The 22,447-nt window shown below is 46.5% G+C and overlaps 1 protein-coding gene and 2 long non-coding RNA genes across 8 annotated transcripts in view; 1 reads left to right on the top strand and 2 right to left on the bottom strand.

The window, feature by feature from the left end:
* LOC121459097 overlaps positions 1–1,431 on the bottom strand; it is a 21,776-nt gene extending 20,345 nt beyond the window's left edge. For 3 of the 4 annotated variants that reach the window (XR_005975903.1, XR_005975904.1, XR_005975902.1), the window contains exon 1: positions 1,026–1,431. This is a non-coding gene — a long non-coding RNA (uncharacterized LOC121459097). Of the gene's footprint in view, positions 1–437; positions 517–1,025 lie in introns of those variants that run through there. The other variant, XR_005975905.1, reaches the window with a different exon arrangement.
* On the top strand, positions 770–10,135 carry LOC121459096 (homeobox protein TGIF1). 3 transcript variants are annotated; one of them, XM_041668612.1, is made up of 4 exons: positions 3,004–3,020; positions 3,129–3,452; positions 7,974–8,200; positions 9,119–10,135. In XM_041668612.1, exons 2-4 carry the CDS (start codon positions 3,437–3,439, stop codon positions 9,692–9,694), a joined length of 819 nt encoding a protein of 272 aa, XP_041524546.1. In that variant the 5' UTR covers positions 3,004–3,020; positions 3,129–3,436; the 3' UTR covers positions 9,695–10,135. The 3 variants fall into 3 exon arrangements, with proteins under 3 accessions (XP_041524548.1, XP_041524546.1, XP_041524547.1); XM_041668614.1 differs by lacking the exons at positions 3,004–3,020; positions 3,129–3,452 and adding an exon at positions 770–842; XM_041668613.1 differs by lacking the exons at positions 3,004–3,020; positions 3,129–3,452 and adding an exon at positions 5,695–5,795.
* Positions 10,136–19,353: 9,218 nt separating this feature from the next.
* Positions 19,354–20,800, bottom strand: LOC121458650. Its single transcript, XR_005975871.1, has 3 exons — positions 20,578–20,800; positions 19,808–19,898; positions 19,354–19,621 (listed from the first exon to the last, which is right to left on the bottom strand). It is a non-coding gene; the product is annotated as an uncharacterized LOC121458650 (long non-coding RNA).
* Between the last annotated feature and the right edge of the window lie 1,647 nt (positions 20,801–22,447).

Below are 22,447 nucleotides of genomic sequence, written 5' to 3' on the forward strand. Positions count from 1 at the left end.
CTTGCTGGGCTCCAAGCAAGAGATCCGATGACCACGTGAGTCAGCCGTCCCCAACCCCGGGCCAGCACCTGATGGCAATCACACCCAAGCAATTGTCCAGATGAACAACTCCATCATTTGACAGGCCTGGTACCAATAATAACAAACTTGTTGCTACCGGCCTCTTCTCTCGGCTTTCCCAAGTTTGTGCCATTTGAATCTCTGCCTGCTCAGGGTCTGCAGACCGGGAAAATTATCTTTTAATAACTCTGCTTGGCTTAAGGCACCAAACGGGACTGCGTGAACGGCAAAGAAGATGAATAAATAACAAATAGTGGTGGAAAACGTCTGTCGCTAGGCTGTGAGAGCACAAGGCCACCGCTCGGTTGTACTTAAGCAATTCGATGAAAAGGCATTTTTAAAAATCCATTAAATAACACGTGGCAGCAACTACTAACCCAAAGTCAATTGAATCAGTGACGCGGAAGAGGCCCCGAGACTTTCAGAGTGACACGGCCAGAACTGAAGCTCGTCTTTCTGCCGTGCAGACAGCGGATAAAAAACAAAAAAAAAAAAACATTACTGGTGTTACAAGCTCGAGCTGGGGGGTGGGGTGAGGGTGGGGGTGTCGTTTCCCTTTTCTGTAGCTGTGCAGAGCGGATGCACACTGTCCTGCAGGAATGCGAAGCTCCTAACGAGCTCCGCTCCGGCCGCAGCGGTGGACGTGGTGGGGGAGGGGCACCATAAGGCTCCAGCTGATCTCAGAATCCGGCCAGCGCGTTCCCCGCTTCCTAACGGCCTCGAAATGATTTACACGAGCAGAAGGTGTGCCTTGGCGGGGTCCAGCTGGCCTTCGCGTCACGGTGAGTTTTATTCTGCGTTTTTTTTTCCCCTTCCGTGCTCGTTTGAAAGAGGCTTCTACTTCTCTCCACCCCTCCCGCTTAGCCCTGTAAAGTTTGTTTTCAAACCGTTAAACCCGGTTTCCATTTCGGCTGCCTGCGGATCGCATTCGTGAGCCAGGCTGACTTGGAGAAAAGAAAAGCTACCTTTGTGTACATAATGAGAGCCACCGCGTGGGCGCGGGTAACCGCCGGGAAGGAACGTTTCGGCCTCGCGCTGCCGCGGCTGGGTTTAGCCGACCCGAGGCGGGTCCCGTGGAGTGGCCCCGAAGCCACTGTCCCAAGTTAGCAAACAAAGCAACTAGGCAGTCCCAGCCGGGCCCGAACCGGACTCCTGCCACTCACGCGGTCCAGCTCCTCCTCCTCGCGTCTTTCTTCCCTCCTCTCCAGAGTCCCCAGCGGATGTGAGCCACCAATCCCAGCCACAAACAACCCTTCAAAACCAGACCAGACAGAGGCGGCCCTCCAAACGGGCGGCCCCCTCCCCGCATCACATCAGTCCCGCACCCGGGCGCAGCAGCTGAGTCATCGCTGGCCAGGTCCCGGAAAGCTCTGCGACCCGGGCAGTTTGCAGAGGGGGCTGCCAGCCGGTGGGTTCCCTCTGTCTCCCCGGACACGGTCCTACCACCGCCTTCTGCTTTAATTTCCGCGCGTGCACTCTGCAAACCACCGGGGAGCGCGCGGGGTGCGGTGGGGGTAGGGTAGCTTTAAGGTTCCTGCCTCTCAGTGACGCTTCCCGCAGTTTGTTCATTTTGGAAAAAGTATACCAAGCTTCCTTAACTCTGGGTTTTAACGCACTCCCCTGAGGGGTTGTCTTTGGGAAGGGGGCGCGGCGTAGGCACGCGTTAATTTCCAACGTAATCGTAAACAGACTCCAAAGTCTAGCGGGTCATTCTGTGGCCGCCTTAGTGTGACTCGGCTTTAACCTTGTTTTCTCCGGGACGTCTCCTCCCGCCGGATCTCCACCGAGGTCACAAAACCAGAACAGCCACAGAGTCGAAACTGGAGACAGACACTGGCGCTGACGTCGCTGCTCGGCTTATTTACGTTTGGGGTTTTTCTTTTCTTTTCTTTTTTAAGTAATGGGGAAAGTCTTCTGTGACATGTGACAGTTGGTTTGCTGCCTTTTTTTTTTTTTAACTAATGGGCATAGGTGAAAACTATACCCAGAAGTGCGGACATGAGCATCTTGAAATCAGCCAAAACAGCATCTGGGTTGTATTTGGGGCGGGGGTGGAGGGGATTCATAGTTGAACTCCTATTGGAGCTCCCCTCTCAAGCAAAATAAACCAATAGGAACGAGTGTGTACTTAATGGCTAATTTCTGTTTGAAATACTGAAGGGTGAAGGGGGTATCCTCTGGTAGGGATTGTAGCCCACAAAGTTAGACACTGTTTACCGAACCGGACGAGCAGCCCCGGCGTGGTCAACCCTTTTCTACAAAGGTGGGCGGCGGGGGGGGGGATTGTAGCGGGGCACACATGCGCCCCAGTCATCCCCAAGCCCAGACGTTTAAAGACCATGTGAGCATGACAAGTGTCTATCCCCAACGTGTTAGATTTCGAAACTGTCTTGCAATCCAATCCGGAACTCAGAGCCTGGGGGAACAGACGTTCGCCTAGGGTGCTTAAGTTTGTGTCTCATCCCCCCCCCCCCCGCGCCCTTCACCTCCACACACACCTCCCACTGTCAAGAAGAGTCCACGAGGAGAAGGGTGCGCCGCGCCCGCGTGTCAATGGCAGCTGCGCCTACTGGAAGAAGTTGGTTCTTGTCCGGAATACTTTTCCTCCGGTGCCCCACCCCTTGAATCAGCAGCCGCTGCCTCTTGCGGCTGGAGCAGGGACAAGTGGAGTTTGGGGCAGCTGTCAAAAACAAGGGTGGGGGTGTCCTTTCTTCTCTGGGATGGACCGGAGTGAAGGAGGAGGTGTCTTTAACTCTCTCCCCATCTGTTGCAAACTAAAAGCACTTTTCGCCCCGGGAGGAAAGGCCCCGGAAGAGAAACCGGTGTGGCCGCTGAGGTCTGAGGGATGTGGACGGCGTTAGCGCTTCAGGCAGGCAGGCATGACCCTGTTTCTGGGCTCTGCCACCCCAGAGAGGGACCAGTGACCGCGGCCCCCCGGATCAGGGCTGTTGAGCTGGAAGGTGCGGGGGAGGGGCAGAGGAGCGGCTGGGCGGGCGGGGGACTGGGCGGGCTGCTGGGGGCGGAGGCAGGACCTCCTGTACCTTCCCTCTGCTCTCTCACTCTGACAGCGCCGAGGTGCGCGGAGTGGAGCGGGAAACAAAGGAGTTGAGTAGGGAGGGGAGTGAGTTGAGCCAGAGAGAGCCCCCGGCTGGCTGCCAGAAGATCCTGGCTGGAGGAAGCCCAAGTGTCACTTGAATTCCAACCCAGGAGTCAGCGCCTGGGACCCAAGCACCTTGTGTAGCAATAGCGGCTGGAATACTCTTCTGTAAGTTACCGGAGCGCCAGTAAAGGAGGATCATCGCCCGCCCCCCGCCACTCCGACTGCTGGCCCCTAGAAACCCCAGGTTAACCTCTCGCTGGGACGGGGAGTTCCAGAATGAAAAGCAAAAAGGGTAAGGTTGCGGCGGGCTGTGAGCACCTGGGGCTTCAGTGCGGGACATGTGCGGGTCGTGCTGGATCGGGGGACACTGTCTTGGTGGACTTTTCCGCCCAGTGGCACCCGGGCCGGAGAAGTGGCCGATCTCTTTGTTGAGGCTGTGTCTCGAATGGCAGTTGCTGTTCTTTTCCTTCTAGACACAACACGAGGGGCTGTTGTGGGGAACAGCCTCACCACGCTGCTGGCACGTTGTCAAGAAACACGCTCGGCGCCTTGTTTGTGCGCCTCCAAGTTTCATTGTCTTCACTGACACCCCATGCTCGATCCAGCCGCCGCGTGGTCTCTAGTGCTGTTTTCTGGGACGGGGTGTGGGTTGGGTGTTTAAGGGGCCCCTCACACCTCGCTTTTCTAGCCACCTTACCTTTTGTCTAAAAGTTCGGTTCCGGGTGCTCTCACTCCCCCAGACCACGGTACTGTTTTTTAGGGATGTGGTTGGTTTTTATTTTTATTTTTTCACTATCAAAAGAATGTGATCCAGGACCCACACATCATTCTAGGGCGAGGGAAAGCAGGACTTTTAAGATTACTAGCTTCTAAAAGTTTTCCCACGATGAATTTAGCACAGCGTGAGCCTGTTAGAACACTAGGACCATGCAGTCAAGATGTGTTCAAGTGTGACAAGCAGGCTTGGTTGTAAGTGCAGAGAGCGAAACTGTCATTGTTTCCACCAAGCTTTACAACTAAAACTTGCCGTCAGTCTGGTTTAAAAACAAAACACACAGGGGAGAGGGAAAAAAAACCCGAAAGGTCAAAAGCCTGTGAAGTCCCTTTTGAAGCTAACTTTGGAATCCCTGACTGGGAGGTCCCTCGAGTGTTCAGTCGTGGACTAGAGTTGGCTTTTCTGTTGTGATTTATGTGGGGTGGTTCAAAACAGAAGTTAATCGCTTGGGGAAGCTGGCGGGGGGGGGGGGGGGGGGGGGGCGCTGCTGCGCATGCCCAAGAGCTTCCTCGAGTTTGTTACTCCGCATTCTTTCAGACCCAGACCGCCACTGCAGTTCCAACGACTGCAGTTCCAACGGAACACGGTTACGGAACACAGTTACGGTGGCCACCTCCCGTACACAGACACCCCGGGGTTCCTCCCCGCTCTCTCCCTTATAGAGTGTGCTGATGTAGTTCCGTAGGAGACCCTGAAACATACGGAACTCATGAAGACCCTGGGTACTTGGTTAAGTAGGCCGCCTTGCCCATCTCCATCCCGGTATAGCGAGAGCTTGGGCGCTTAGAGTTGAAAGAGTTTAGCTGAGCTTTGGGGAAGGCTTCGGGATCCTCTGCAGAGTCGTGTCACTCTGACGAGACTGACAGATGTAGACCTGGTGGGAGGTGTTCTGTTCCAGTAGCATCTACATGAGGTGTTTTGGTTTTGAGTGGTTCTCAGTGCGGTGCGGAATGCGAAGCCGGAATTCCGTGGGTGGGGAGGGGGACCGGCTACTAGCCTCCTCCTTCTTGGGTGTCCCCTTCCTTAGATGCAAGGTCTGGGGAAAACATCAGAGGTCCCCAGCCCAGAGCGCGTGGGTCCCGCAAGTCAATCCCCAACTCGTGGAAACAATGAGCGGTGACGTGTTGGAGGGGAAACTTTGCGGCAGCCGCTTCAGAGCTTATGGTGGGGAGGTTGCTAGGGCTCCTTTCCCTTTTTAGGTTTCCCCAGCACATGGTCTGAATGGGGGCAGAACCCTGAGGCAGTGAGCCCCATTGTTCCAGCTTGGTTGCTAACTTGTACAGTAGGGGTTGAAGAACTCCAAAGAACAAAAGCTGCTTGCTCTCCTCCGGCTCCTCCCTCTACCGCGAGCCTCTCAGCCCTGCCTTCCCCTACCTGGGAGGGGAGGGCAAGCTTTCCCTGTCCTTGGGCCAGGATTGCTTAAACCTGTCCGCCTATTGTGTGTCTTAGGAAAGTCTGAACATCTTTCAACTTCAGAACAAAGACTGATCTGATAATAAAGTGCCTTCGTAGAAAGCCGAGACAACCCGAAAGAGCTCCCAAAATGGCTTCGGAACTGGCTGGGAGAAGGCTCGACTTAGGAAACCCCCAAGTGTCCTCACGGGGTCTCCAAGCCCCGTTGTGAAGTTCCATCCGAGTTACTTGTCCAGAGGGGAGACTTTTTAAGTTTATCCTTAAACTTTTCCTTTGATCTTTCCTCAGATTCTTTTTCTAGTCTCCATTAGATCTTTAAAACCCAAGCTCTCCCACCCCCCAACCTTGTTTCAGAGGTTCAGAAAAAGAAAGTGAAGAAGCAAGATTTGCTTCTTAGCGCCATGGGATCCACAGGCCATCTTGTGGCTTTCTGAACAACATTTCCTTGTATGTGGGTAGAGTAAGAGGCTTGTGATTCTGTCCCACACCCACCTCTCTCCCTCCCCAACCGCATTTTTTTTCTTTTTTTTTCAAAAAGTGTAAGCAAAGCGAGACTATTGGAAACAAGTCCTGACCGGGAAACTTTTCAAAAGCTCTGTTACAGTAGGAAATGAGTAACGAGGAAAAAAGCCTGTGTTTTTCCAAGTCGAGCCACAATCGGGAGCGAGTTTTAATGAAAACAGCTCTGACAGTAGCAAACGTGGTCTAGCAACGCTGAACACATCAGCTGGCCCGCCCAAGGCACCAAGTCTTAACTTCCTGTTTCTTCAGCCTTTGTGCATGCTTTGGAAATGTTTGTAAAGAAAACTTGATTTTCTTTCTTTCTCTCTCTCTCTCTCTCTCTCTCTCTCTCTCTGTCTCTCTCTCTTTCTTTCCTTCTCCTCCCCCCCTCCTTTTCCCCTCCTTCCTTCCTACCTTTTTTTTTCTTTCTCAAATGAACAGGGGCGGCAGTTTGGTGTTGCTTAACTGAAACCTGCTTTGTGTCCTTAGACTTATTCTGAAAGATCATGCATGCTTTTTGTCAAACTCGAGTGATCAGATGAAAGGGCAGGCTTTAGGGGTTTTTTGTTTCAAGCACTTTGTTATTACCAATTTACAGTTGGGAATTAACTGCTCAATGAGCGAGTTTCACACTTTTTCCCTCCTAGATTTAAAAAGAGGGGGGCAGGGAATAGAGCCTGGCTTTTCTGAAGTTGGGGGAGTTGAAGCAAATTGCTTTATTCAAATGCTGTTAGTTACCCAATTAACCTGACATGTTTAAGAGTGAGATTTCCTTGGTTATCAAAGCAAATGTGAATCAGGAACTCATTTATAGTCGAAGGTGGTTTTTTAAAACGGTTTTTCACCCAGATTTCAATATGGGACTTTTAAATGTTCTCAAATTCTGTACAATGAAAGTGCTTTCGTTTTTAAAAATTGCCCTTTAGAGATTTTTTTTGTTTTCTCTCGAAGCATTAATTGCATTTTTAAGAAGGGACACTTGAATTGCATGGCAGTTAAAAATGGAGGGTTCTTGTGGTTTATAATGGCAGTTTGTTAAGCCTTAAGCTACAGTGAATTTGCAAAATCATCTGCCTCTTTTGTTAGAACTTGCTTTTACTTTGTCTGGGGGATTTGGGCTTTTCCTGTAGGAATGCCTTCTAGCACCTTCTGCCCCCTGCAGGCAAAGCTAAAAATGTGTCAACAAAGTCAGTCTGCTCCTGGTTGTAAAATAAATTCCTTTAAAATTTATGGAGTTGATGTTTCACTGTGAAGAATATTCTGTTTTTATTCCCTAGATCAATAAAAGAACTCAATTAAGATTGGATAAAAAGCTATACAAAGCTTAGAAAAGATACATTTTTGCAAACTTTCCCCTCAAATAGAAAGTTTCATATATTATAAACTTTACATTGCCTGACTTTTAGATTTAAAAGCAGTTACTAGCATTTGTTAGAGTAAACGTCTTAAGGTTCAAAATGACGCTAAAATGTCTGTAAAAGTCAAGCTGGCCTGAATTTTCATTGGTCTGTGATTTAAATAATCTGTAGGGTTTGGGAATTCTTAACATTTCCGGTAGGATTAAAGCATTTATCACCAAAATGGTTTCCTCTGTGGGTTGCATATTCAATTTTCTTTGTCATGTAAGAATTAAAAACTGATGGGAAGGGTAGCATTCTAGGTTCATATCTAATTGACAGCTTAGGGACCATCGAAGTACATAAAAATGTACAGCGCTTGCTTCACAGCAAATCTTTCACAAAAAGAGAGAAGCATTTTCAACCTTAGTCACTCGATAGTGTCTCTAGGTAGCAGTGACCTTAAAGACAAGGTTGTGGGATACATTCCCCTTCCTATTTCAAGTGTGAAGACTTCTTACTCCCTTTGAGTGCAAGTTGGCTTTTCTAAGTATCATGTTAGAAAAAAAAAAGTTTCATCTCAATTGGGTATAGCAAGAAAGACTGAGAATTTTGTTGGTTGAGTGCCTGCCCCAATGGCAGTGGCAGTCTGACTGCTTCTCCTGGCCTTTCTATGGAGACCCTGGCTCAGACTGAAAACTTCACAAGGACAGGGGATGGTGTAAGTAAGTGAGTTCTGAGATGGTAGCTCTGCTGGCGATAGTGACGTGGCCTTGTCCTCTCGCAGGCCTTGTCGCGGCTTCTGGCAGCGAGACTGAGGATGAAGACAGCATGGATATTCCCCTGGACCTGTCCTCTTCGGCGGCCTCTGGCAAGAGAAGGAGGAGAGGCAACCTGCCCAAGGAGTCTGTTCAGATCCTGCGGGACTGGCTGTATGAACACAGATACAATGCATATCCTTCCGAGCAAGAGAAAGCCCTGCTCTCCCAGCAGACACACCTGTCCACACTGCAGGTAAGCTGAAAAGCTAAAGGTTAGCGCCAGGACTTCACCCCTGCACTGCCGGGCTTCTACCACCAAGCCTTCCCCTAATGTGTGCATACACTTGTTTTATTTAACATTAGAGACTTTCTAGCATTCCCGTGTGTCATTTCATTAAGCTCTCCCCTCGTCTAGAGAAAGCAAGAAACAGAACCTTTCCGTTTCAAACTTCATAGTGTGAAAAGCTAATAATGGGCTATTTATGGAGGACAGAAACACTTGGCACTTGTCGGTCAGGAAGCATTTCCTTCAGTGCCTGAAAGAGCCTATGCAATGTGTATTGAAAAGGAGGTTAAACCTTACTCTATTGCCCAGGAAACTGGTTTGATATTTAAACAAGGACAGACCTCAGTGAGGTAATTCGTGTTATGTCTGTTGACACAGTCATTTGAACGGAGAGAAATCAGTTACTGGGGGGTGTGGCCTCTTTTATACAGGAAAAGCTTTCCTGTAGTTGATTAACTTAAATGCTAGGGCAGTAGGTAGTAGGTTGAAGCAGACTTAAAGGTGAACCTTCCCTAAAAGTTATTTTCGAGTATTTGAGATCTTATGCCTCTCCCTTGGTCCTGAAAGGGTTTGTGGATGATGACAGGACCATAGCAAATTTGTCCTCAGGGCAGGCTGACTCAGCTTGAATGCCTTGCAATAACTTGTAAGTCCCTCCTGGCTGTTGTTGGGTCCCTCACCTGCTAGGCAAATGTTCTACCATCATTTGAACTACCTCCTTAGTCCCAGATAAGCCCTTTTATGCCTCCTTTAACTCAGAGAGAGAGAGAGAGAGAGAGAGAGAGAGAGAGAGAGAGGTCAGTTGGGCACCCTACATAGGATGTTTTCAGAACCTGTTTGTCGAGTGCACAGAGAAGGTGTTGAAGCAGATCCCTGTGATTTCAGGTCTGTAACTGGTTCATCAACGCCCGCCGCAGGCTCCTCCCTGACATGCTGAGAAAGGATGGCAAAGATCCAAATCAGTTCACAATTTCCCGCCGTGGGGCCAAGATTTCAGAAGCTAGTTCTGTGGAAGCTGCCATGGGTATCAAAAACTTCATGCCGGCTCTAGACGAGAGCCCGTTTCATTCCTGCACAGTTGGACCCAACCCAACCCTAGGGAGGCCAGTGTCTCCCAAGCCTTCCTCCCCGGGATCCATTTTGGCTCGCCCATCAGTGATCTGCCATACCACTGTGACTGCACTGAAAGATGGGCCTTTCTCTCTCTGCCAGCCGGTTGGTGTGGGACAGAGCACAGACGTACAGCAAATAACAGCCAGCAGCTTCACAGACACCTCTCTTGTGTACCCCGAGGACACTTGCAAATCTGGACCGAGTCCAAACCCTCAGAGCGGCCTTTTCAACACTCCTCCCCCTACTCCGCCGGACCTCAACCAGGATTTTAGCGGATTCCAGCTCCTAGTGGATGTTGCACTCAAACGAGCAGCAGAGATGGAGCTGCAGGCCAAACTCACAGCTTAACCCTTCTTCATCCGAAACAGTTCTCCACAATACGGTCCTGACTGTCAGAGTGATGGCAAGAGATGCATTATTTTATATATTTTTCTATGAATATTTGCACATGGGATTGCTCAAACGAAGCTTCCTGTTACTAAGATGTCTTCAATGGAATGCAGCCATTCATTCCAAGAACTACAAACTAAAGCTACTGTAGAAACCGAGGGTTTTCTTTTAAAAATGTTTCTTGGTAGATTTTTCATAATGTGAGATGTTCCCAATATCATGTGATCTTCTCCCCCCTCCTTTTTTTTGATGTTTTTTTTTCCAGACTGTGCAATACTTAGAAGCCGTAGCATCTTTCTATTTCCATGTGGAACAGAATACCCACATACAGTCTAATGAATACATTTTCAGTTTTTTTTTTTTTTTAAGATTCAGGCAAGTATGAATCTAGTTGTTGGATATCTTTTCATGATGTAATAAAGTATTTTCTTTAAAAGTTATTGCCATGAGGAGTACTTTCTTGAAGGAAGCATTTAGAGCCCGGCAGGAATACAGTACACCCACGAGCAGGAAGTGGGGGGCAGGGAGGAGTGTGACTTCGAGGTGTGTGTCACTGTTTTGACGAGCCATGGACAACAAACCATTATGAATAAACAGGATGTGTGATATTTACTCTTGATTGGAGGCGGAGCTGGCCCTTCAGTCTTTGCGTAGATTGGCAAATTGCACTGAGGTACCAGCATTTAAGTATTAGAAATCACTATATACATCAGTAGTGAGCTGCTGCATGTTTCAGACAGGCCCTTGTTAAATGGAAGGCTTAATTTCTCACAAGTAAACAGTACAAGCAATTTTCATGTCTTTCTAGTATTAATTCTGGTGGTACAGGCGGTACAGGCTTTTGCATCTGAACGTAGCACTCCTTTGTGAAGCAGTCACCTTTGAGACGCTTTTAAAGCATTTTCCATGATGACGGCATGACCGGGAAAGTGCTGGCTCCGATGACACTCTGAGTTTATGAAGCTTTCCAGGGTCATAAGTTTGAAAAACTGGTGCCATGTACAAGTGGAGTTTGTTGGGACAGGAAATTCCTTACACTTACAAAGCCTGGCTGGTCAGAAGGGAGTCGGTCAGGCTCCTTTCGGTTGTCACATACCACAGAACTGTTCTGACAAAGTCATGCAGAGTGTGAAGTTCCTTTGTTGCTAAAGCCCTGTCCGCTGTCCCACGGCCTGAACTGTCCACAGTCTGAGGGTGCATCACGGCTTCTCTGTGGCGGTTTTAAACAGGAGCAAATTCTCACACAGTGAAGTTTACCTAAGTGTGAACGTGGCTGCTAGAGAAAGCGATGCACTCAAAAGGTTTCTCTGTAAGCAAAACAAAAACTTGACAGTGGCCAGCCTAGAAGTATAACAAAATGAAGAAAAAGTCTTCCAGCCAGTGGGGTTCTGTCAGACGGCTGCCTGGCCATAGTACGAACAAATTGAAGGTGGTTAAAGAATTGTGCTTACGTCAAAGCTGGAACAAAGGTCACTAACTTTGCTTTAAATCCAACCGCCTATCCATGTTATGGTGTTACATTAAAAGACAGCGGGGGGGGGGGGGGAGGGGAAAGCCCCAAAACTAAAGCTGGGGAGGGGGGTAGCTCAGGACTAGAGTACACAAGACCAGGCCAAAAAATGGCAAGGTTAAGGGTCAACGAGACCTGAAACCCACGTTTTCTGCGGTTTTCCTCATTTGCACGCTATAGATCCTACAATCGCTGATGTAGAGTGAATATAAGCCATTGTGTGAACACGTGTCACTCAAAAGCTTGTATATCAGCTGGGCATGATGTCACACCTGTAACCCAGCCTTGAAACAGGAGAATCATAAGCTTGGAGCAATCCAGGGTCGCTTTGTTTGGTTTGATTTTGGTTTTTGCTAGCTCATAGGGTGTATATAATCGGGTCTCTGAGACCAGAGTCTCTTTGCACAGAATGTATTTCCAGCACCATGGCCAGCTATCTGTTGATCTGTTGGTAGTCTGTGTCTGTCTGTTTTCCCCTCCTTTGTATTCCTCCATTTTTGCCTTATTTTTGGTTTAATTAGTATTATCTAGTATTTTGTCTTTAGTTTGTTTGAGTCGTGAACTATACTATTTATTTGTTGTGTTTTTAGAGACAGTCTCACTAAGTAGACCAATCAGGTTGACTCAATAGACACCCATCTGCCTCTACCTCCCAAGTTCTGGAATCAAAGGCATTCACCACTGCACCCAGCTGTACTGCTAATTTTGCGTGGATATTGCAGGGACTACAACGTTCATCTTTAGTTTATTGAAGTCTCTAGTAAGGTCTGTTCACCTAATCTCCTGATTTTCTTTTTTGTGTCTGTCACAATGAACATGGATCTGTATATAGCAAACTCAACACTACAGATAGAAGTTTGGCTTAAGAAACAAAGACCTTTAGTCCTGGCACGAGGGAGGCAGAGGCAGGATGATCATCGTGAGTTCCAAGCCTGCCAGGGCTCCATAGTGAGACCCTCTCTCAAAACGTAAGCTTTATGGGGAAACCAAAAAAATATATAATAATATTGCTTTAGCCTTTCCAGAGCTTTCCATTCTTTCCTGTAGATTCAGGTGACAGCTAGTGTCCCTCCTAAGCTGGGGGAAGCTCCTACAGGAGTGTAGTGTGAAATGGTCCAGCGGAAACCCAAGTCTGGGTAACCTTAGTTCAGGGCTCAGGCTCCCCTGGAGAGGATATATATATATATATATATATATATATATATATATATATTTTTTTTTTTTTTTTAATTGAACTTCATTTCACATTTGTCTTGGCAGGATGCTTTCCCTGATGGACAGTTTTAGGTTGGTATCCTGGTGTGGATAAGGCATAGTCGCCTCTCCCCATTCTTCTGGAGGAGACACCTGCTGCCATTTCTTTTGTCTTCCGCAATGTGGTGTATTTCCTTAGCTGTGTTGTTCTGGAATTGCAGTAGTTGAGCCTCAATGTGATTAGCTGGGGTTTTCTTCTGTTTTCATTCGGTTTTGTTGCTCGCTTTGTTTTGTATTGTCTTGTTGGAGTTTATTGAACATCTTAGATGTGTAAGTAAAATTAGGGAAGTTTTGTCCATTAGGTTTGTTTCTTTGTTTTTTGTTTTGTTCTATTTTGTTTTTTTTGAGACAGGGCTTCTCCATAGCCTTGGCTGGTCATTTGTTTTTAAAATACATTTTCTATTTTCTTCTCTTCGAAAATGCCAATAAACTTATATTAGATCACCCGAGATTGCCTAACATGTTTATGAGATTTGTATATCCCACTATATTTCTTTTTCTTTTTCTTTTAGTTTTTCGAGGCAGGGTTTCTCTGTAGCTTTGGAGCCTGTCCTGGAACTAACTCCTGTAGACCAGGCTGGCCTAGAATTCACAGAGATCCGCCTGTCTCTGCCTCCCGAGTGCTGGGATTAAAGGCGTGCGCCACCACCGCCCGGCATTATCCCACTATATTTCAAATTCAGCTTATTCTCCATCTTCAGCCTGTTCTTGGGTCTATCTCAGGTCTTTTTTATTTAGATATAGATTCCCATTCGCTGGAGATAGAACCCATGGCTCATCCATGCTCTCTCTGCGGATACCTTACCACTGAGCTACACCCCAGACTACCATCCGATTCTTTGTTTTGAGACAAGGTCTCACCTTGTAGACCAGGCTGGCCTGGAACCTGAAGTGATCTTCCTGCTTGTTTCCTGAGTGCTGGTATTAAAGGCATACACCATCACACCCTGCCTTAGTCTTATTTTTGAAAAGTCATTTCTATTCTACTGTGACCATTGGCTTATTATTTATTATTTATGTGTAAGCAATTTCTTTATCTGTTTTACTTTCTATTTGTGACGTGTATGTAGGTCAGAGATTGACATCAATCTTCATTAATTGATTGACATTAATTGTTCTCAACCCCTTTATATTTTATTAACTGAGCAGGGTTTCTTCCTGAACCCTTACCCTGAGGCTCATGTGCCCAAGTGCTTGGATTACAAGTGAGCCACCATGCTCGCCATGCCCACCATGCCCACCATGCCCACCTAGCTTTCACGGTGGGTACAGGGTTCTGAGCTGTGCTCACACTTGCATGGCACGAGCTCTATCCCCAGTCCCTCACAGGCTGTTCATTATCACAGCCTTGAAGCATGTGTCTGCCAGCTGTAATGTGTCATGATAGACAAAGTCTCTGTTGGCAGCCTTTTGCTTCAGTAGGGGTCAGCTCTGGGGGCCAGTAATTTTTTTTAACTGTATCCTGGACATTGTGGACGGAACACGAGTAGACTCAGTTCCATGGCACTCCTGTGAAGAGTTAATGTTTGGACTAAATAAACGGCACACACTGCCTGCGCCGAGGTCTGAACCTGCTCTTTCACTGTCCGCAGTGGCCCAGAGCAGTGCTCTCCTCTGCACAGGCTGAGACTTGCCCCTGGAACTGCAGCATTTCCCAAAACCTTCACAACTCTTCTGCACCCCCAGACCTTTCCGTGACATTTTTAAAAACTACATTTTTAAATTCACTCACTTTCTATCCATGAGTGTTTTGCCTGCATGTGTGTAGGCTCTGGATGAATCTTGGTCTTCTGGAGAGCAACCCCCGAGCCACTACTCCAGCGTCTTTCCTAGACCTTTTTTTTTTTTTTTTTTTTTTTGGTTTTTTTCGAGACAGGGTTTCTCTGTGGTTTTGGAACCTGTCCTGGAACTAGCTCTTGTAGACCAGGCTGGCCTCGAACTCACAAAGATTCACCTGCCTCTGCCTCCCGAGTGCTGGGATTAAAGACGTGCGCCACCACCGCCCGGCTTTTCTGAGACATTTTTTTTTTTAATTTATTTATTTATTAAGGATTTCTGCCTCGTCCCCGCAACCGCTTCCCATTTCCCTCCCCCTCCCCCGATCAAGTCCCCCTCCCTCATCTGCTCGAAGAGCAATCAGGGTTCCCTGACCTGTGGGAAGCCCAAGGACCGCCCGACCTGTGGGAAGCCCAAGGACCGCCCACCTCTATCCAGGTCTCGTAAGGTGAGCATCCAAACTGCCTAGGCTCCCACAAAGCCAGTACGTGCAGTAGGATCAAAAACCCACTGCAATTGTTCTTGAATTCTCAGTATTCCTCATTGTCCGCTATGTTCAGCTAGTCCGGATTTATCCCATGCTTTTTCAGACCTAGGCCAGCTGGCCTTGGTGAGATCCCAATAGAACATCCCCATTGTCTTAGTGTGTGGGTGCACCCCTCGTGGTCCTGAGTTCCTTGCTCGTGCTCCGTCTCCTTCTGCCCCTGATTTGGACCTTGAGATTTCTGTCCGGTGCTCCCGTGTGGGTCTCTGTCTCTGTTCTGAGACATTTTAAACCAAGAAGGATGCAGTTAGTATTCAGCCATTGCTAGGTGTGTGAAGAACGGAGGTTATATCACGAGTCCATCTTTAAATTACCTCCTCTTAATTGAGACAGTTTTCCAGTTTCTACCGCCTTGCTCAACTATTTTGAGGAGGGGGATTTTATATATAAACTAGTTCAAGCTGGTCTCCCGATCCACTATCCTTAAACTCAGCTCCCTGGTCCGACGCTAGGATTATGCAGGTTTGTGCCACCAGCTCTTTGTTAAATATTTGTTTCTAGTTTGTAGTTGTTAACCTCGAATGCTGTTGGTCTAGAAAAGACTTCCCCATGCTGGACATTAGAATGTTAATGTCCCTTTAAACTCAAAATCAGCAGGCAAGGAAGGAGTTAATTTTCTCAGGCCTGCTTAGACAAATTCTCCTGTCTCAGCCTCGTTATGAGTTGTCCACCACCACGCCCAGTTTAAATTTTTTTTAAGGTTTATTTTATGCCTTTAAGTGTTTTGCCTGTATGCCTGGAGTCCCAGGATTTCAGAAGAGGGTGTTGAATCCCCTAGAACTGGAGCTACAGATGGCAGCAGTAAGACATCACATGGAGACGGGGAACTGTATTCAGGACGCTCTCTTAACTGAGCTGTTTCTTCAGCCCCCGTACATCACTTTTTTTATGTGTTGTGGGAGATGTTGGTGTTCCAAAATGGTTCTTCTGTGTAGCCCTGGCCATCTTGAAATTCCCGCTGCAGACCAGGCTGACTTCACACTCACAGAGACCCACCTGTCTCTGCCTCCGAGTACTGGGTCACCACTCCCAGCTACCTAGGTCACTTACCTGAATATTAGAATCACCTTGAAAATTTTCAAAACTATTTTGGCCAGGGGCTGGGAACTTTTTTATTTATTTACATATAAAAAACCTATTTATTATATTTTATAGCTCATCTGGGAACTCTGCCCTGCTTAATTCTTAAATTTCCCTCAGTTTCTTGAGACACTGTCACATGTAGCCTAGATTGGCTTGGCACAGAGGAGGCAGGCTCACCCTGCACTCAGCGCCAAACCCAGAGCCTTGCGCTGGTTCTACACTGTTCTACCGAGCTAAGGTCCCAAACCCTGTTTCTCTTCTCTCTTCTCTTCTCTTCTCTTCTCTCTCTCTCTCTCTCTCTCTCTCTCTCTTAATTTTTTTTGAGTTTCTCTTCTTAGTAGTTGTCTGTACTCTTGGGTCTGGCTTAGTGGCCCATGCCTTCAACCCCAGCCAGCACTCTGCAGGGAGGGAGAAGCAATCTGTGAATTCAAGGCCTGCCTAGTTATGTGGTGAGTTCCAGGCTGCCCAGGGCAGTGATAGCAATGAAAAACTGTCTCCAAAGGGGAAAAAAAAAAGGTTGCCAGGCAGTGGTGGTGCGTGCCTTTAATCCCAGCGTGCCTTTAATTCCAGGACAGGCTCCATAGCTACTGAGAAACCCTGTCTCAAAAAACCTCCAAAAAGAAAAAAAGAAGGCTGGCCATTCTCTTTCCAAGCTATTTTTAAAAGTGTACTTCAGACAATAGACAATTTTTGAAAAAAAATGTAATTTGATATAAAGTTATTTTGCTACCCAGATCAGTGTTTTTCTTTTCTTTTTCTTTCTTCCTTTCTTTTATTTTTTTCTATCTTTTTTTTTCTTCAAGATAATGTTTCCCTTGCTGTCCTGGAACTCATTCTGTAGACCAGGATAGCCTCAAACTTAAGAGATCTTCCTGCTTCTGCATCCCGAGTACTGGGATTAAATATGTGTGCCACCAATGCCTGGCCTGTTTTTCAGTTAAAGTTTCAATCTAAATTTGATATTTGACACTGGACTCATAAGACAGGACTCACTTGGTTTTTACTACATAAGAAGAAGAAGCCTAGCCCCTATTTGCCCTGAAATCACTTCCAGATTTTTATCTATCCCTGACCCCCAAATGAATAATGTATCTCTGAAGCGTGGCCAGAGAACAAAAAATAATATGTAGAGATCAGAGTGTTAGATCTTACTAAGCTCATTGGCCGGAGAATGTGTCGAGTCTTGGCCTCTCCAAATCCTGACCTGGTTAACAACAGACTGCCCTGTGGGCTGGACTCGTGGTTCGGAGGTTGAACCATGCTCAGCAGCATGGCAGGTGAAGCATAGGTGGTAGCTTAGCCAGCGGCCACAGCAGCACCACCAACAGTCAAGGGAAGCACGATAAATCAATGAGGAAGAGCAGCAAGTTTCACAGAGATTTAACAAATGTCAGGGAAATAGGATTTCTGAATGAAGTGTTTGATAGACGGCAATAGCCCGTGCAACCCTGGAGGTTGCGCGTGGGTGACTGGTGTATGACTCAGACCCCATGATGGAAATTTCCTTGGCTTTAAAAGGAGACTGCTGTAGGCAGTCAGTTAGCAAACAGCACTTGCAGGTAAGTCAAAGGAAACCATGCGGAGATTTCGGAAGACAGTTGTTACTCTAGGGAACACGACCTTAGGAAAAAAATTCAAGATCCACTTCACGTCACTTCGTGTTATTTTTTTTTAATGTGATGTGGCCTGTGAGGGCCACCCCACACATATGGGGATCAGAGGCAAGTTGTCAAAGTCAGTTCTCTCTTTCTAATGGAACCTAGGTCATAGGACTTGGTGAGGAGACCCTTTACTTGCTGAGTCATCGCGCTGGCTGGCTATTATCTTTGTAAATAAAATTATGGAAACCTGAATATGTTGACATTTGATAAGATCATTCTAATTTATGATATTGGGGCAAATTCTGCTCTTATCTGAAATTACTCCATACACATATAGGCAATAATATATAGGATCTATATCTTAAAGGTATGAATTCTCATATAAATTTTAATGTGAAATCAATAAATTGAAATAAAACAAAGATAGTTGCTATTCTGGTCTTGTTTATCTCTTGTCACCTGGTCTAATAATATTTTATTGCCTTAAGTTCTTTCTAATGAATTTTGGTTTGAAATTTATTGGAACGCTTCTGTGAAAAGCCAATATAAACTATTCACCTTTATCTACCTTTCTAGTGTGTCAGTTACTCATAAGGACTGAGACAACTCATGTTTAAAATTCCACGCTGTTCTAGTAGGATGACAAAATCTCATACAGTCTTACCCCGTGACTCACCCCCATTCTACACAGGGCTCTGCTGCCTGCTGGTCAATCACATGGTAGCCATATTAATTACTGAATGGACTTAGGGCATCCAGAGCTAGTGTTCATAATGCAAAAATGCGAGAGTAGTGAGCCATGGTGGCAATTAGCATACGCCAGAGAGAGTTTACAAAGATCTTCCCGTAAGTAAAGAAGTGAAAGTTCCCAGTAAGGTTAGTAAAAAAAAAATCACATCCTGTAGTCGGTCAGATCTAAGGGAGATCAACTGTACCTGTGACATCGTGAGGAAGGAAACAGAAGCTCAGGCTAATTCTGGCTATCAACCTCAAACTGCACACGGCACATGACAAGTACTTGTTGAGACATAAGATGATACTTGTGCACACATAATATGGAAAAAAATTATATGTGAGAAGATTCAAAACTGGTGGTGACTTTGCGTATCCAGCAGGTGTCTCGGAATGCAAACACCCCAAGGGTTACTACTTAAAGATGGCTGCCAATTTGTGATGGTTACAGTTTTTTGACCTATGAATGGTGTGAAAGCAGTAGACTCCTCCTTCTGATCCTCACGGCTGCCCAGGCTGGTGAGGACACTGTCACGGGAGCAGTCACAGCTCTCACTTAGAAAACCGACCTTGGAGTGCAGCTCTGTGGCCTTTTGCTTTGGGATACAGGTACTCGGGTACATTACACGAGATGTTCATCACAGTATAGCGTAGGCTTAGGGCAAAAGGTACTGGAGATACAGTTCGGTTTGAAGGGCCTTGGCTTCTATCCCCAGTAAGCACAAACAAACAAGACACCACAAAAGAACAAAATAGACAGGCCAGATAAAACTAGGTGAGTGGGGACTGAAGAGAAGGCAGCTCAGTGGGTAAGAGGGCTGACTGGGGTTCCATCCCAGCATCTGCCTGGGAGCTAACTAGTGACTCTAACTCCAGTTCAAAGGGGACCAGACACCTACTTGCTGGCAAAGCACTCATACGTATAAAATAAAAATAAATCTCTAAACTAGATAAGTGTTTTAAATCCCTCTTGGAATTAGAATATTTTCAATTTATGGCAGATTCATCTGGTTGTAATATCATTATATGTCAAGGAGATAAGTATTATACAGTCAGTGTTTTATCCCCAAGGCCAGGCGCACAGCAAACCACACAGTTCAGAGCATAATTTATTAAAATTTTCTAATGAACAATCTTGATATGTTATTAGTCCAATCCAATCATTTCACAATTTATATCATAGATCAAGATGCCACAGAAAAATACAATTTTTTTCTTCACAATTTTTGTAAAGCCTTTAAATACTTCAAAATAACTTTTAATTGTAGAATTTTTCTAGTATCTTCTGTAAATCCAGGATAGTAGTGAAATGTCAGAGTAAGAGCTGGTGGGGCTGGGGCTCAGTGATTCCGTGCTTGCAGAGGTCCAAGGTTCAATTCCCAACACTACATACATTAAACATAGAAACAAAGTCAGATGAAGTTAAAAGCAATAGTATAATATTTATTGAACACCGTATATTGCCATTTATGGCATTATTGCATTTTATTGAGCACCTTATGTACCGGTCATTTAAACGTCACGATTTAGTGGGAGGTGTTACTACTGTAAAGGGGGAGGAAGCCGATTACCTAGAGTTCAGCTTCTCTGCGGTAGCTGGCTGTAATTTTGCAGCGGATTCTGCAGATTCACGCTGTGTGCACTGTGCCAGAATCAAACGACCTGGAAAAACACCCTACACTCTTAAAGATTTTGGAGTTGCCACTCCAAAATGATCAAATCATTGTTTACAATTTTTTTCTAAATACTTTTTTTTGTCTGCCAAATTACCGCCTCTCCTCCCCACTCCTTTTCCTTTTGATCACATCCGCATCTGTTTCTTGGGGTGACTCTCCGGAGGCACTGACACATCCTTTGGGTTTGCTAAGCCTCCTGAACTGCAAAGAGTCTGGCATAAAGAATTCCTTCGCTGTGCTCGCTGCAGCTTCCCGATGTAAGTAACAACACTCGCCCAACTGCTCAATAAAATTTCTTTTCTCTGAGCCTACAACCTTTTTTTCCCGAGTAAGTTTCTGTTTTCGTTTTGACCCTTTAATTCTTCTCATTTTTTCTCTTCATTAATACCATCGCTTTTAATTGTGATGCGGGGACAACGGTGCATTAAAGGGCGGCGCGAGTTTCTGATAACGCCACTCCATCCCTCTCTCTCCCAACCCCAACGCTTCTATTCGCCTTTGAAAGCGGGATGTGCATTAATGAGAGCCAGGGGTCTCTAGTGGTATATAGACCGTCTTTAAAAATAAGCAAATACCTCCATGCAAGAAAAAGAGAGCACGCCTTTCCCCTTCAACCCGGACAGTACCCGAACCGTCAGCCTGGGCGAGCTTTCTGAAAGGCTCACCTCCGGACAAGATGAGCTGATTTGCGGCCACGCTGCTCTTCGCGGGCAGGTGCAGCGCGGCTCGCCAGTTCCGTGTTAATTTGAGCCCGCAGAGGGACCTTTGATCAGCGCGCTCGCAGCCTGCAGGCTTCCCGAGCTGGGTCCGGCGACTTCAAAAGAGTTATAAAGCGGACTGTAATCCCGGTCTTCCTGTTTCTGCTCCTGCCCCCTGGGTGCTCATACAACCGCCCGACTTCCCACACTGTCCTCTGGTTTCCCACTCTGTGCAGCCACCGCAAACCCTGCGTGCGCTCGCAGGGGACTGGGCCAGACGATGACCCGGCTCAGGCTCATTTGCAGGGATGTGGAGGAGGGCTTGTCACTTAATGCTTGTTGGCCGGAAGCTGGATGTGAAAAGCCGTCTGTTCTGGGGAAATCTATACCAGGAAGACTGCTATTTAAGTCAGCCTACTTCCACAGACTGGCAGTGGGCTAAAATTGTGATCCATAAACTACAACAAAACTCCTAATCAATATAGTCAGTCAATCTGTCTATCAATCATCTATTTATCCTCTCTCTCTCCCTCTCCCTCTCCCCCTCCCTCCCTCCCTTCCTCCCTCCCTCCCTCCCCCCTCCCTACCTATCAGCTATCATCTCTGTGTTTTGAGACAAAGTTTCACTTTATCTTCCTAGCTGGCCTCTAACTCTACATCCTACATGCATCCTTTTTGTTCTCAATATTTTCATCCTTACTTGCCTTTGAATTTTCATTCTCTTTCAAGGCCCTCATAACTTTGGGTTCTGGGATCTTAATCGTATTTGGGATTCAAAAAAAGACTTTTGAAAACTTAACATGTATTTTGTGTGTCAAGTGTGTGTCCCTTGGCAAGCGTATAGAACAGGGGTCAGAGGACCACTAGAAAGAGTTCTCTCCGTCTCCTTTACGAAATTGAACTCAGGTCCTTGGGTGTGGTGTAGCGGCAGGTGCGTCTACCTTCTGAGCTGTCTCCCTGGTCCTGATCTATGGCTTCTATTAGAACAGCACAGAGGGGAGGTGAGAACTGGACTAGTGTGGCTTAAGCAATCATTTTGTTGTGTTTTCACAGTACAAGGGCTTGAACTCAGGCCTTGACCAATGTGAGGCTAAGCTCCATAGAGCCTTCTAAGTCAATTATTTGGAATCTTTGAAAAGCTTAATTTCTTTATCCACAGTTTGGTATCTATTTTTACCTATCTATTTATTTATTATTATTTTGCAACCACCCCAGCTGCCCTGGAACTCACCCTGTAAACAACAATTTAGTATTTAAAACACCAATCCCCCACCAAAAACAAAACAAAACAAACAAACAAAAAAACGAAATCACTAAACTTCAAAGTTGTTGAAATATCACAGAAGGTAAACTGAGGTCGCTTCAGAGTATCCCCCCTAAGTTGGCCAAAGAGAGAAGGTGAAACCTGTTCTGCCATGGGGTGAACCATCCTTGAGTAATTCAGAACTGGGATTGGGGGCTGGAGAGATAGCGCAGTGATTAAAGCACTGGCTGCTCTTCCAGAGGATCCGGGTTCCAGTACGCACACTACAGTTTCCAACTGACTAACATCGGGTCCTAGGGATGTAATACTGGTACACACAGAATATAGAAAGAAAAGAACTGGGCTTGGTCTGCGGAGCACTCAGTGATAAAGCTCTGGCCTTTCATGGCACGTGAAAGGCCCCATGTAGATCCCCAGCACCAAAAAGGACAAAAACAAAACAAGCAAACCCAAGTGACTGGGGCTCACAGTTCTCCTGAACTTCCTGCTGTCTCTGAAGCCCTCACACTGCTTCCTCCTATGAAGTCCTAAGGAGAGAAGGAAGTGAGGGCAGCTTTGCTGCCGTGTCAATAG

Source organism: Microtus oregoni, unplaced genomic scaffold (genome assembly GCF_018167655.1).
Source record: "Microtus oregoni isolate MIOR12 unplaced genomic scaffold, Mior012 000018F_ref0000195, whole genome shotgun sequence".
NCBI classification, from domain to species: Eukaryota; Metazoa; Chordata; class Mammalia; order Rodentia; family Cricetidae; genus Microtus; species Microtus oregoni.